The sequence below is a fragment of the Sarcophilus harrisii genome, chromosome 1 (assembly GCF_902635505.1).
Source record: "Sarcophilus harrisii chromosome 1, mSarHar1.11, whole genome shotgun sequence".
Classification (NCBI taxonomy): Eukaryota; Metazoa; Chordata; class Mammalia; order Dasyuromorphia; family Dasyuridae; genus Sarcophilus; species Sarcophilus harrisii.
The window spans coordinates 226,160,307-226,174,902 of NC_045426.1; the positions used below are offsets into that span (position 1 = coordinate 226,160,307).

Here is a 14,596-nt window from a genome sequence, read left to right on the forward strand (position 1 = left end):
TTGCTGTCAGGGATTGAGATGAAATCATCTCAAAAGTCCCTTCTATCCATTTTGGGTTTTTGTGCTGTCCTAAATGAAATGATATGTTCAGATTTCTACAAACTATAAGTGTAAGTAAGATTTTTGCAGTTATTCTCAATAAACACTATTGAGCACCCATGATGTGCAAAGCACTATGATAACCTCTATACCTTGAAGGGTCCATTTGTGTAAGAGTGGATATTACTTTAAATGACTGGATGTAGTCTTCTCCTGCACTATTAGCTCTACTGGAAAACATTATGGCTGATAATAGTAGGGAGGAAGGAGAAATCAACTTTTCTTCTTGGAGTGAAGTCATTTCCCCTCAAAGGCTGGGTTTTTCCCTGACTGCTGGCTCTTCCTTGGACTATAGAATTAACCAGGTTGGTTTTTTTTTTTAAAAAGGCCACTGAATTTCTTTGACAAAGAGAAGATCTAACTCAGTTTCAATTGATCAACGATGGACAGAAGCAGCTACACCCAAAGAAAGAACACTGGGAAATGAATGTAAACTGTTTGCATTTTTGTTTCTCTTCCTGGATTATTTTTACCTTCTGAATCTAATTCTTGCTGTGCAACAAGAGAACTGTTCTATTCTGTACACATATATTGTATCTAGGATATACTGTGGCATATTTAACATGTATAGGACTACTTGCCATCTGGGGGAGGGGGTGGAGGGAGGGAAGGGAGGGGAAAAATCGGAACAGAAGTGAGTGCAAGGGATAATGTTGTAAAAAATTACCCTGTGTTACTGACATAAGGTATAGGGCTGATGGTAATACTAATCTACTTTGTTTCTGTGATTTTTGGTTATGTGAAAATGTGATTGAAATGTATTTGGAAATTTTAATGTGAACTCTTTTAATTGTTTTATTAAATACTTTAAAATGTGAAAAAAAAATTACCCTGGCATGGGTTCTGTCAATAAAAAGCTATAATTATTTAAAATAAATAAATAAAATTTAAAAAGAAAAAAAAAAAGGCCACTGATCAGTGGCAGTTGTTCCTTCTAGTTTAATCAAGACACATTTTCCCAATTAGGTATCCTGAGGGGATACAGGAAACTGGCAAGTTTTTATACTTGATAGCTCCATATCTGCAATTTGCTTTCTCTTACTCCTGAGCTGTGATTTTAGGAGGTATAAATGACCAACTTGCTATTACTTCTATCAAGTACTATGTATTTGAGAGGGTAAATGTATATCCATGCATTCTGCTTGCTGAGAACATATTTTATTCTAAAGCTACACCTTGTACATTCTTATCACCTTGATCTGTTGGAGCTGAACCTTTATCTTCTAGTCTTCATGCTCGAGTAGAAAGGCTGCTATAAAATGAATAACATTCTCAGCATTTAACATTTGATCCCATTCCTCAGGCAACTTTACCCCACTCATTCTCTTTATTTCTGAAACTCCTCCTTAAAGAGAAATCTAGCAAGGGGACCAAAGTATTTTATGGTAAAAAGCAGTTTTACCAATATGTCTGAGAAATTTAGTTAGAAGAATCATCTTAAGTAGAATATTTTTATATTTACAAACCATTGTGACATTCCCCCTGTTAAAATCATATAGAACTAGCTTAATTTTTTGCTCCCTCTTTGTCTTGGAGGGGAAACTTAAGCTTTTTGAGTACATTATAATTACTCTTGAGAAAATAGTGTATACTTTGATTTATAATTGGCTAATCCTATTTTCATAATATATATCTTGCCTTTGCCTTTTGCCTACTGTCAGAAGACAAAGATAAGGATGATGTGTCACCACTTTATTTAGAAGTAGATGTAGAGCTCAGGCCAGATATTATTAAATGCTAGTTCCTGGATATGTGTGTGTGTGTGTGTGTGTGTGTGTGTATTTTTTTTTTAATGGACTAAAATATATTCTGGAAATTGAGATCTTTATCTCTAAAATGTGTGGGCTAGAGTAGTTGTCCATGTGATTTCCCCTCCTCCCCCTCCTCAAACTCCTTTTTAGCTTTCAAGTAAGGAAGAAGGCATGGACATAAATGACATATGATATATGTAGAGGAAATGTCTAAAAGAGTGACTCCTATTTTCAAAATATGATTTGTCTTTGCCTACTGTTGTCAGGAGACAAAAGATAATCCTATGAAGGATGGTATATTGATTTAGAAGTAGATATAGAATTCAGTCCAGATATTATTAAATGCTAGTTGCTGTTTTTTTTTTTTTTTTGTTTTGTTTTGTTTTTTTTTATGGACTAAGATATATTCTAGAAATTTTAAGGTCTTTATCTGTAAAATAAGTGGGTTGGAGTAGATGCCCATGTCATCTCCCTGTTCCAAAACCTGTTCACCAAGAGAAGACATGTACATAAATGACTGTAATTTACCTTAGAATATCTTATGTATGGGAGAGATCCAAAAGAGTGATATGAAAGGTACAGACCAAGGAGATGCTTTGCGAAGGTGACATGTGAGCTGGATTTTAAAGATTGCAACAAAAGATTTCAGTGAAAGGTCAGAACCTCTCCAAGACATCAGAGACTAGACTGTATGAGCATGACAAAGATAAAGAATGCTAGCAAATATTAACTGGAGTAATATCAGGTTAGCTTAGAAATGCTGATTGAAATTCTATTTGTGTAAAGCCAATAGGTAAAAGATCTTGAAACCTGAGGTAACAAATTTCCCACATCTGTTTATTTTGAACCTCGCAATTATATACAGTGTATGCTTTTAAATTATCATTGACTAATTTTAAAAAAAAATCTCTGTAATATTTTGAAAAAAAGACAGCTGTTTATAATATTTTTGCCAGTATGGCAAAACTTTTTTTATTACTACACTGAATTTACAATTTATGATCATTTGGGGCTTGATAAACAATTTATCAATGTAGAGAAGATTCCAGAGAGCATTTGAAAATATTCGAAAGTAAATTTGTTCTCTTGACTGTGTATTTGAATTTTTGATAGTATTCAGTGTCATTTCACAAGAAACGAGAGGCCACCACAATTTAGTCTGGTCTTTCTGATCAACTACAACTCATAGATCAAATCGGGACATCTCTCAGACCAGGCTTTTGTTAATCTACTTCATGTTTCTGTATATATAGGTAAGCCTTCTGTAATAATGGGCAATAATAAAAGGGAATTATTTCCTTTTTTTGAGGGGGGAATTACTTCTAAGGGAACAAGTGCCCAATGATACAGTAGGAAGATTCTAGGAGAGATTGGGTGAAATTTGATCCTATATGATTTTTAAAATAACATCATTAAGACAAAGTTATATGAATGAATAATATAAAAGTATACATTATATTTGCTTCTTGCAAAGCTTAGATTTAAGCACTGGAAATAGTATAGAAAAGAAGGTCCCTGTTTTCAAAGAGCTGACCTTCTAATGGGTAGGCAAGATTGTTCCATGGTCCTTGTTGCAAAGGAGGTAGGAATGCCTCTTTAATGTTATCTGCCTTTATAAAATTATATCCTTTCTCAATGTTGAAGCATTTGGCAGTGCCAAGGACTTTCATTGCAAGAAATTTTTTTGTTTTTCTTGTAATGTTCATATGCTTAAAAGTAATAAAAGTGTCTTTTAAAATGTTTTACTATTCTTCCTTTTTGCTAACCTAAAATTGCCTTTTTAAAAAAAATTTATATGATTAGTTTGTGAAATAGGGATGATTTTATTGGGATTACATGGTTTTTCTGCAAACACTATTTATGTCAATAGTGACAAATGTGTATTTTCCTGTTTTTGTTAACAAATTGCAAATATTTTCACTCTTAATTCACAACCCAGGAATTTGGCAGTTTTGGTTTTAGGTTTAGTGCACTGGCATCTGTTTTATAGTTCTTCCTTTTTTTTTTCTACTGGAATAATTAATTAAAACATTTTTCTTAATTATGGACAATTGTCAGGACTGGAATAATCTTATGGTGAAAGGTTTTGTAATTTTGACAATGCTTTCTCTGTGTGTGTTTAATGTGGATTTCCATGTCTGATAATCAAATTTTTAGATTTAAATTGAAGAAGTTTTGCCCTGAGGTTATTGTGCTTTTTCTTCTTTCTTTGGTCAAATGTGTACTTTTAAATTTTGTTTCCATCTAAATTGCTTTGTCTTTTAAAACTTATTAATACAGATGATTCTTAGCTCATCACATCTAAATTGGAGCTGAAGCATTTATAAAAGTATAATGAATAAAATCTATTTAGGCAATGTTAATGAGGTTTGTTATTTATATTTACATCACAATATTCTTAGTTCTATCACCGTGTTTAGATGGGGAAATAGCTCTGTTTTATTGACTATTTTGCTAATCAAAACTTTGGCAGTTACCTCTTCTTAAAATCTACTAGAAAATCTTCATAAATACAGGTGTAATGTGTGTATTTCATGGGAAAATAAACATTGTTAACTGCTAACAGTTCAAAGGATTTGTATTTCTACTTCATACTTAAGCAGCCATTTGTAGAAAATAGAACAATAATTTTAGCCAGTTCTTATCAGAAATATCGATTATAAATAGCTAACTAGTTTTTCTTAGTCATATAATTTATGAGTAAATTGCATTGTTTCTCACTCTTTTTAAACCTAGATAATATATTTGGAGAAATCTCCAGAAGATACCTACAGGATGCTGTTGGTTGGAAATATATCCTATATTCCTTTCAGGTGAATATCAGAATTTTTGTAATCTTTAATCACTTTCATTTTTAAATAATGCTCATTTCTACACATATACTTTCTTTTCCATCTTTCTCTTGCATACGCTTTTCATTGTAACAAATTTAATAATGTAAATGAAATCAGCCATCCATCCAAAAGTATTAACAGTATTTCACATCCATTTCCACCACTTTTCCAAGAAGAAAGATATTTTACTTCATCTCTGCTACAGAGCTAACATTAATCACAAAAGTGAAAACTTGAACATTGAATCAGGCCCTTTCATAGATCTTGTTTTTGTCCTTAGCACGTTGAAAACACGTGATATTTGTTTTTAAGGGAAGAGTTGGTAAATATGCACAGAGGTATGTTGTTTGATGAAAATGTGCAAAAGCAACCAGTAACTGGAAAGAAGGCTTGTTGAAGCAGCTGAACTATTGTGTATATGGTACTGTTTGAAGACAAGATAGAGATTTAATTCTTGTGTTAATGTTTTAGTTTTTCCATATATAGTGACCTTTGCTGACAAAAACTGCTCTCTCAACATAGACAGGTGGTTTCCAATTTATGTGTACAATATTAAGAAGCAGGGAAAGGAATTGGGTAGTTTATAATGCTGACTTATTGATTACTGCTGGAAAAACTATTAAAAGCATGTTTTCTATCCATGGTATATGAATAATATCTTTCTTAGATAGAAATAACATTAGTTTCAAGTTCAAAAAAGTCGTTATAAAATTAAGCAGAAATATTTAATAGTGTGCCGTATGTTACTATGGTTAACAACTTGTGCAGCTTTTATAGAAAGTTAATTAACCTCTCCCCCCCCCCATCTTTTTAATGTGTTTATTGGCATACTCTAGCATGTTATTTTGAAAAAAATGCCTGATTAATATCTTAGCTATTTGGTAAAATACTTGTACAAAACAATCATTTCATGTAGATAAAAGTGCTGAAAGATTCAAAATTAGGCATTTGCTTCTGAAAACATCATGTATATATTGATATTCTCATAGTTGTCATTCTTCTCTCCCTATTTGAAGCATCAAGATGATGGATTCTTAAAGGGGATACCTATAAAGTATCACCTCTAGAACAGAAAGGGTTTTAAAAAAATTTTCATTAATAATTTTCTAATTCTTTTTTTTTGGAGGGTGTGGGGGGCTAATAAGGTTAAGTGACTTTCCCGAAGTCACACACAGCTACTAAGTGTCTGAGGCTGGATTTGAATTCATGTCCTCATGACTTCAGGTCTAATGTTCTATCTACTGAACCATCTCGCTGCCCCTAAAATAGAAGTTCTTAAACTGAAATTTAAAGAGAGATGACCAAGGAGTCCATGTATAGATTTCAGAGTTTCCAGAATTTCACTAACTTCTAATTGAAATTTAGCATAGACTTCAATTATGAATGTAGGCAAGCAACATTTTCTACCTTTTTGGAAACTTTTTGAATAGTGACCCTGAAACAGTGTATCTGCCCCCCAAGAAACCTTAGAAAGACTTAGAACTATCCTGACCATAATTTAGTGAATTTGGGGCCATTATAAGGAAATGTTTTTTGGGGTGGACCTTTATAACATTTATAGACATGAACTTCCAAATCTGTGGAATACCTTGCTGGCCAGTATTAAATTATCAAGTCATCAGAAATGATTTAAACTTGGAATAAAAAAGGGAAAATATCATGGATTATAAAGTCAGAGTTGGAAGAGATGATAGGGAGGTTCAGACTTCAGTGATGAATTATTTGTACAAAGATTAACTCTCTTCCTCTTTCTTCCTATATTGCAAAAAATATACAGGCTGTTGGATAATGTCATTTAGGAGGGAGGCTGTTGCCCAAACAAGAACCAGAAAAGTGTTATATTCATCAGCAAGAATTTGCAATCCAATAAACGAGTACCTGTGCTGCTGTTGTACTTTTTTCTCTTCTTTGCAATGTTATTTATAGTGATAGGTTTCATGAGGAATATCTATGGATTCTGGAAAATGAACAAATTTATGATTTGCTTAAGGTCTATGAAACACAATTGAAAATAGGAAAAAAATTTGGGGATTGACAGAATAACTAATGAAAACCAAGTAAATAAAAGAGGAATTAATTTGGCACAGAGTAAGAAAGTCATGTGTTGCCCCTAAGAATGTCCCAGCAGAACTGCCTGTTCAGGCATTTTACTCAAGAAAAGAATTATTAAATTTATTTTTAAAAAAACCCAACAACTCAATTTTGCCAGATAATTTGCATCTTTTGTCACAGTCACCAAGAAAATAGTTTCTCTAAAGTACAATATAATAAAAGTTTCATTAGTTTGAATTAATTGGAAGGAGGGTCAGTCTGATTGAATGAAAAATCTAAATGGAAAACTATTATAAAAGAAATTATGTTATTTCTTTTAAGTACTTGTCCTAAATCTAGCAAACTTTTCAAAATTAGAGATTCTGATAGGTCTTTGAAGAATGGACTTGTTATTTGCAGAGAAGAGCTTCCATTTACATATTCTTTTATATTACTGTTCCTACCTCTATTGCTATTAGAGAATGGAACTTTCCATTTAACTTAATTTGGCCCATATATAAAGAATCAATTTAAAAAGATCAATGTTGGTAGATTGAAAATATTTTCCTGTATTGATAAATAGCAAAGCATACAGAATATAATTTAACCTTTTTCTTAATATTTAACAGTGACCCTGAGATGAATTAGATGATCTTTAAACTCCTTTCCAGTTCTAATATTATATAAATTTTTAAAAACTGAACTTATGATTTCATTGTTATAGATAGTTCCCATTGAGGAAATTCCCCCCTACCAGGGCACATTTACAATGATTTTTTTTTTAATATTGTGCTATAATATAATACAGGGCAATTAATGTGTTGTAGTAGATAGAGTGTAAAGCCTGGAAGACTGCTTTTCCTGAGGTCTGATCTTGTCTTAGACACTGTGTAACCATGGGCAACTCACTTAATCCTGTTTGCCTCAGTTTCCTCATATGTAAAATGATCTAGAGAAGGAAGGGGATCACAACTCAGAATTGAGTGAAAAACAACTGTACAAACACATACCACGATAATCTCAAGAGACCTATTATGGTTATGTGCTTTAGGGTGGATAGTCCCTGCTATAATTTGGTATTTCTAAACTTTTAATGATACCCCATCTTCCAATCATTTCTTCCCAGTTTATTAAATGTATAAGATTAGAAGGGGATTTAGATTATACTATAAAATTAATCTTATAGAATATATAGAACTGAGTAGTAAAGTACATGGACCCTGTGGTTCTATTTTTCCCTCATGAGATTCCTTCCAGAATGCATTCCAGATGGTTGTGAAAGTATGAAACACATAAACTGGTTTGAGTCTCATAACAGCTGTCAAGCTAGGAACTACAGATTTTATTAATTCCATTTTATAGATAAGAAAATGCAGACTCAGAAGGCTTAAACAAATGACTTATCCAGGATCACACAAATAAAATATCTCAGAGGTGGAATTTGACTTTCCACTGTATTAATGTTATACTCTATACAGCAATACTGCTTCAGATAAAATGGGGATTATTACAAATATAGATTGAAATTCTTCCTAAGTTAGGTGGTATCTTAAAAATAATTTGCTTTCTGAGTCTTTTTTAAAAAAAAATCTTTTTTTTTACCCTATTAAAATTAATAGGCCTAAATTAAATTAGCTGTGATTATATTTAAAGATTTAGTAATCCTTATTCATAGAGAATATGAAGATAAAATTTGGTCCAATGCAAGCCAAATTATCACAAATTCTAAATTAGAAGTCAGCTAGGTGATGCAATTGATAGAGCACCAGCCCTAAAGTCAGAAGGACCTGAGTTCAAATCTGGCCTCAGACACTACACTTTCTAGCTATGTGGCTCTGGGTAAGTCACTTAATTCCAGTTGCCTCAGTGAAAAAAAAAAATTCTAAATTAGTCAAATTCAACTGAAGGAGGTTTTATTGTATTTTCACTTAAGAATATCTTTGTGGAGGTTATTATGATATTGTAGTTTAGGGTTACATTATGATTTGAAAAATAATCACTTTTGTGCTTAGTCTACATTTAAAAACTATTAATAATCTTCATTTACATGGACAGTTCAGAAAGATAATATCAATATACCTTATATTTGACCTTTGGGAATTCTTGAATATAGACTTAAGAAGGATGTTAATTAAGAGAAGAGAGATAAAAGTTACAATGATAATATTAAGATCAAGGGCTCTGAACACTACATGTAACAGAATTACATTGGTTAACCATTTTCACCAGTAGAATACTTTTTGGTCTAATCCTTGACTGATTTCCATGATTACTCCTGTCATCCCAAAATCCACTACAGATGCTGCTAAAACTGGGGTCCATAGATTTCTTTATTTTTCCAAAATATTTTGTAAATTTTTTCAGTTCTCTCATGATTTCATTTTATACATTTTAAAACATTTTGATAAGGGATTCAAAATGTTTAGTGAACACCTATAATTAAACGTTAAAAAATAAAGAACCACGGATTTAGGGAAATCTAGAATTCTCTATTTTCTCCATCAAATTTCAATACATTTATCAATAAATTAGGATCATATCCTCCATCAATTAATTAACATCCTTTCTTAATAGTACTTAGTTATATATAACTTTCTGTATTAAAACTTTTCATTTTCTGTTATAAAATATATTAAAATCATAAAATGTACCATTTATTGACAAGGGTTATCAATAGTAAAACAAAGGCATAGATAATTTGAAGTATTTTTAAAGCTCTGAAAAAACTCACAGCCAGTGTCATTTCATACCCTCTATTTCATATTAGCCAACTTCCCTTCTCAGCACAGTCTTACACCATTTGTTTTATCTTCAAATTCACTTATAAATTAAAATTCTCTTTTTAATGTTTCATCTTTACCTGAATATGGAGAAGTACTTCATAGAATGGCAGTTGTAATTGTAGGTCCTGACTTCTGTACTATTAGACATGAGTTTCTATAGCTTTTATAGAAAAGACTTTGAAGCACTCTACTTCAAATTTAATCTGCAAGCCTGAATTTTAAAGAAAAAAAAAATTGTATTCTTTTTGTGGGGAAGAGAAGGGAATTATTTTTAAATAATTATGAGTAGCATCCTCATAATTCCTAAAGGAGTATCCTCAAACTTAGAAAAGCCAATATTCAAAACCATCTGGTGAGTTGGGATGATGACTAATAACTGTATCTAATCTCCTTTATTCTTATACTTCATAATTCCTAGCCTTTGCTATACATTCCCTTTTAAAGGAGAAGCACATAAATGGAAGTCAGTCTAGTTAAATAGCAATAACTAAAACAACTTAACTAATATCCTTTTTATTGTTGGTTTTAACAATATTATATAAAATAGTATCCAAACACCCTAAGACTTAGTACAAAAATAAATGTTTGATACAATGTTTAGTTTTCCCAAATAAGGAATACAATTTGAATCCAGTGCAAATTTGTGTCTTTTTTGTCTGCAAGATTGATAACACTATGAAAAATCCTATTTTGGGCATGAAAAATGATTTAAATTAGTTAAAAAGCATAATTTTAAGCAAATTAGAATTTTTCATAATTTAGTTCCCTTAAGCTGAATTTAAAATAATTTGTAAGCACATTACATACCCAACAAAACATTAACTTTGTTTTCTTGAACAAAGATATGTTATAATTTATATTTGGTTTTAAAGTATCATTCTCTTAAATTATAGTATTTTGGCATATATAAAGAAAAACACATTTATCTGTAGTACAAGTCATGTGCCCTATACTAATTGTCATTTTTTCATTGAACAAAAGGAAATGAAGTTTTTCTTTCTTGAAACAAGTTTTAGGATTTAAACACATGGAGTTGAAGATTATCCCACAGTAACATAAATTACTTGTATTATCCATTAATGTTAAAAAAAAAAATCCTCTTTTCCTCTCATCATCACATCATAGTTTGCTGCCAACATTTTCATAGACACACATCCTAATAGGTAATGATTTCTTTTGAGATAAGATGTAGTTGATAGAAAAATTAAAAGAGAATTCATTTTTAGAAATCATGTAGTTGTAATGATTAATGTAGTTGTAATGATTCCATTCAGGAATTTTTCTTTTTGGGGGATGGTAAAATCTTTTTGTTAGCTCTTTGCCAGCCATTTCCAGATGGAATTATAAACAAGTAGGTTTGTGGGGGTTTTTTGAATTAAAAGTAAGATACTGATTCAAATATTTGTGGAATTTCAGGGATGCTTCCTATGGTAATTGCACTTTCTACATAACACTGCTCGACTGTTTTCAGGCAGTACATAAGGTAAGTGAATCAAATAATGCTACTTTGAAGGGCTGTATTGAAATAGTAAAGACAATATAGGAAATATCTAATCCATCATTTTCAGGCTCGTCAATTGGTGTATTTTTTTTTTTTTTAAGAGATTGCTCTGTCTGATTTCACATGTGTTCAAAGTATATTCTTTTAAAATACTATTTTATATCATTCTGGTATAACAGAAGACTTTGGATAATCAATTGAGTTTTTTTTTTTTTACATAACTCTGGTTCTTTTAAAATTGCTACTGATTTTTTTGGCATATATGTTATCAACCTGTGGAACTTGTAATTAAAGGTCCATCAGAAGTATAAGAAATCCTTATTAAATTATCTTTGTACTATACAACATCTTAATAATTGAAATGATATTTATATTTTCATAGTTAATAGCCTGTGATGTTTGTCCCTGTAGCAAAAAACTGCAACTTTATAAGAATCTTAATGTGGATTTCTCAGTATTCAGACAGAAGAATAATTAGTGGGATTTTTTCATTATGAGAAGATCATCCTCATAAAGAGATTTTTTTTTTTTTTAAGTTAAACAATTGTCAGATCTAGAAACTGGTTACTTCCAAACTACCTGAAGATCCAGATGGATGCATCATGCCAGCAGTCATGCTGTATGCACTTAGGGAATATCTTGATCTTGTCTCAATTTGAAGGAAAAGACTGGGTTTAAAATAGCACTGGATGAAAGCCAGAGAATGTATCTCCTCCTAATTGCAGCTGCAGACAGCAAAAAGGATTTACAATTCTTGGCACACCCTGACACACCAGAGGGTTGGGCTGCTTCTGTTGGAAACAGCCAAGATAGCATATGTTCCAGGCTTACCTATCTAAAGCAAATTTTGGTCAATTTTTCAGGGACACATCAATTCTAATACTCATATTTAGTAAATTAATAAGTAGGAATTTGACAAGGATTTGGTCTAAGTATAGGAGTTTAGAAATATTTTTGCAGAATAGTAGAATTTGGATGGGGTTAAGAATGCTTACTTTTTAAAATCCTTATTAAGAAATATCTTATTTGAATATTTTGATTTCAAAATTGACTCATATTCACCGATCTTTACCTGGGGTCTGCAAACTTTGATTTGTAAAATATTTTCCTAACTGAATTTTTAAAAAATTAGTTTCTTTCTTATATATAAAAAAACACTTAGGTTTTTTTTATTTTGTGCATTTAGAAATCTTAATCTTGAGAAGGGCTTTACAGATTTAACTAAAGGAGTCATGACAAAAAAAAAAAAGATTAATAACCCCTGCGCTTATAAGTTTTGCCTTTATAAAGTCTATGTATAATGATTAAAAATGCTTGTGTGGGTACTGGTCTGTTAATTAGTTCAGCCAGCCTGAAAAGAAATATTCAGTGCTGGTGATCTTTAATTCATCTTTTTAGGAAAATACTAGGTTTCTTATTTCATTATCACAATATGTCTTGCTGGGTTTCAAATAGAGGTTAGAGGGTAGAATATTTACCTACATGAAGAATGGCATCTTTTTTTATTTTTAATATTGATGTTGATTTGTGGGATTTCTTTTCAGTGCACAGAACATTTGGTTTCATAATTTAGGAATTTAAAAAAATGAAGGTGTATATAAAATATGTAGAATTGCTTTCAATGTTATTTCTTCCACAGTTCATAAATTTCATTCAAAAGAGTATTAAAGAATGTTATACAAGGGTAAACTTCCCAGTCATTTTTTAAGACACATGTTAACCCACACGCTCTTGGTAGATTACTTGGTATAATTATTCTGAAATGATAGCTAACTAGATTTACATGAATGGCATAAAATTTTAAAATGAACATACAGAGCAAATAAAGTTTAAAAAACTGAGGCAGTTAGATATATTGTCATATAATAAATTCTGAGGAAGTTTGAAAGGCAGTTAGTGTAGTAGATAAAGATTTTGCCTTGAAGCCAGAAATAACTGAGGTCAACTCATGGCTCTGTCATATCAGCTGTGTGGCCCTGATTTGATCTTTCAGTTCTCTAGGCAACTCTAAAAGCCTATATAGTTGCTGAGATTTGTCTTGGTAAAGATAGTTTTCTCATCTGGGAAATTTCTAAGACCACTAAATCACAGGTTCACTTTCCATTCCCTTATAAATGTACACTGTTATAACAGACTTTTTATATTGAAGACATTTCAAGAAGCTACAGCTCACATTTGTCTGTAATTATCTGCCTTTTTGAAAGTTCTTTTTCTTTAAATTTTAGGCAATGCAGTATGGTTTCCTTAATTTTGAAAAGTTTGACCTTGATGATTATGAACATTATGAAGTAAGTCTATAGAGTTTTTCCAATATATTTCATATTTATATGAGTGCTATAATCATACTGACTTAAAGGTTATTTGGTTCCATTTATACACACACAGTTCATATACAAGTATACTTCACATTCATATATACACATGGACCTATACATATATATACACATATGAGTATATACTTACACACATATATACAATCCTACACATACATATCTATATATTGATATAGAGAGATGTAGAAATAACATCTTGTTTCTACATAACAATTATAAATGTCAATATCCATGATCTCAGGGGCATTTTTTAAAAAATGAATTCAATATATAGAAATCTAATTATGTTAATTGAAATTTCATTTTCTTTCTGTCGCAAAAAATGATTTTTTTAAATAAGAATATGAGTTTGAAACTCATTTTTGATGATGTACTGAAATGTTTATTCACATATTCAAAATTAAAGAGAGTCTAACAAAAGTCAAAGTAAAACAAGCCTTAAGGGTTACCAGTGGGGTACTGGAACCAACCAGAAATTGAGATAAAGTATATTTAAGATATTTTAGGATTCTTGTATTGCCACTTGAGGTTTTTAACTGTAAAAGTCAAAACAACTAATGCAGTTATTATGATAGTGTGCAATTAAGTATTATTGTTAATCTTGTGTTTTTATCTTATCCCCTTTCTAAACTGAGTCTCATTAGTTCAAGAATGTTTTATCTAGATATTCTTCCTATTTCCTCCAAGTAGTATTCTGCACATACTAGACATTTAGTAGAATTGAATTTCACTGGACAGATAATGTGGAGATTCTTTATACTCAAGAATAACTATGAATGATGGAATCAATCAATAAGCATTTGTTAAGTATTTACTATGTGCCAGGCACTGTGCTAAGAATGTGGAGTGAAATACATTTAGCATATTTCAGAACCAAGTCTTGAGTGGAGTGAGTTATTGATTATTGAAATTTGACAGGCATGATGACGTAAAGATGACTTAGAGTCCCCAGAGCCAAATTAGAGCTAAGCTTCTGAAGTTCCTTAACCCAGTATCTTAAATCATAGCTCTCAACTTTGTTACAAAACTAGTAAATTTAATATATCAGTAATTATTGCAGCACTTAAAAGATGAGAAACATGTCAATATGAGCTTTGCTTATCTTTTTTCTTTCTTTCTTCCCCATACTCTGTTCCACTTTTTTTCCAGTCACTAACCATTCTTCCAGACACCCAGGTTTATAGTTTTAAAATCTTTAATTTTTGTTAGCTTACCATATAGTTTTTTAAAAATCCAGTTGATTCTCTTTTCCAAATCTCCTTAG

At 31.1% G+C, this 14,596-nt stretch overlaps 1 protein-coding gene across 15 annotated transcripts in view; it reads left to right on the top strand.

Annotated features, from left to right (window-relative positions):
* Positions 1–14,596, top strand: part of CDC14B (cell division cycle 14B) — a 140,303-nt gene that overhangs the window by 92,967 nt on the left and 32,740 nt on the right. For all 15 annotated transcript variants that reach the window (XM_023497304.2, XM_031937687.1, XM_003761313.4 and 12 more), the window contains 3 exons: positions 4,587–4,663; positions 10,915–10,981; positions 13,225–13,287. In XM_023497304.2, coding sequence (XP_023353072.1) covers positions 4,587–4,663; positions 10,915–10,981; positions 13,225–13,287 — 207 coding nt within the window. The remainder of the gene's footprint in view (positions 1–4,586; positions 4,664–10,914; positions 10,982–13,224; positions 13,288–14,596) is intronic.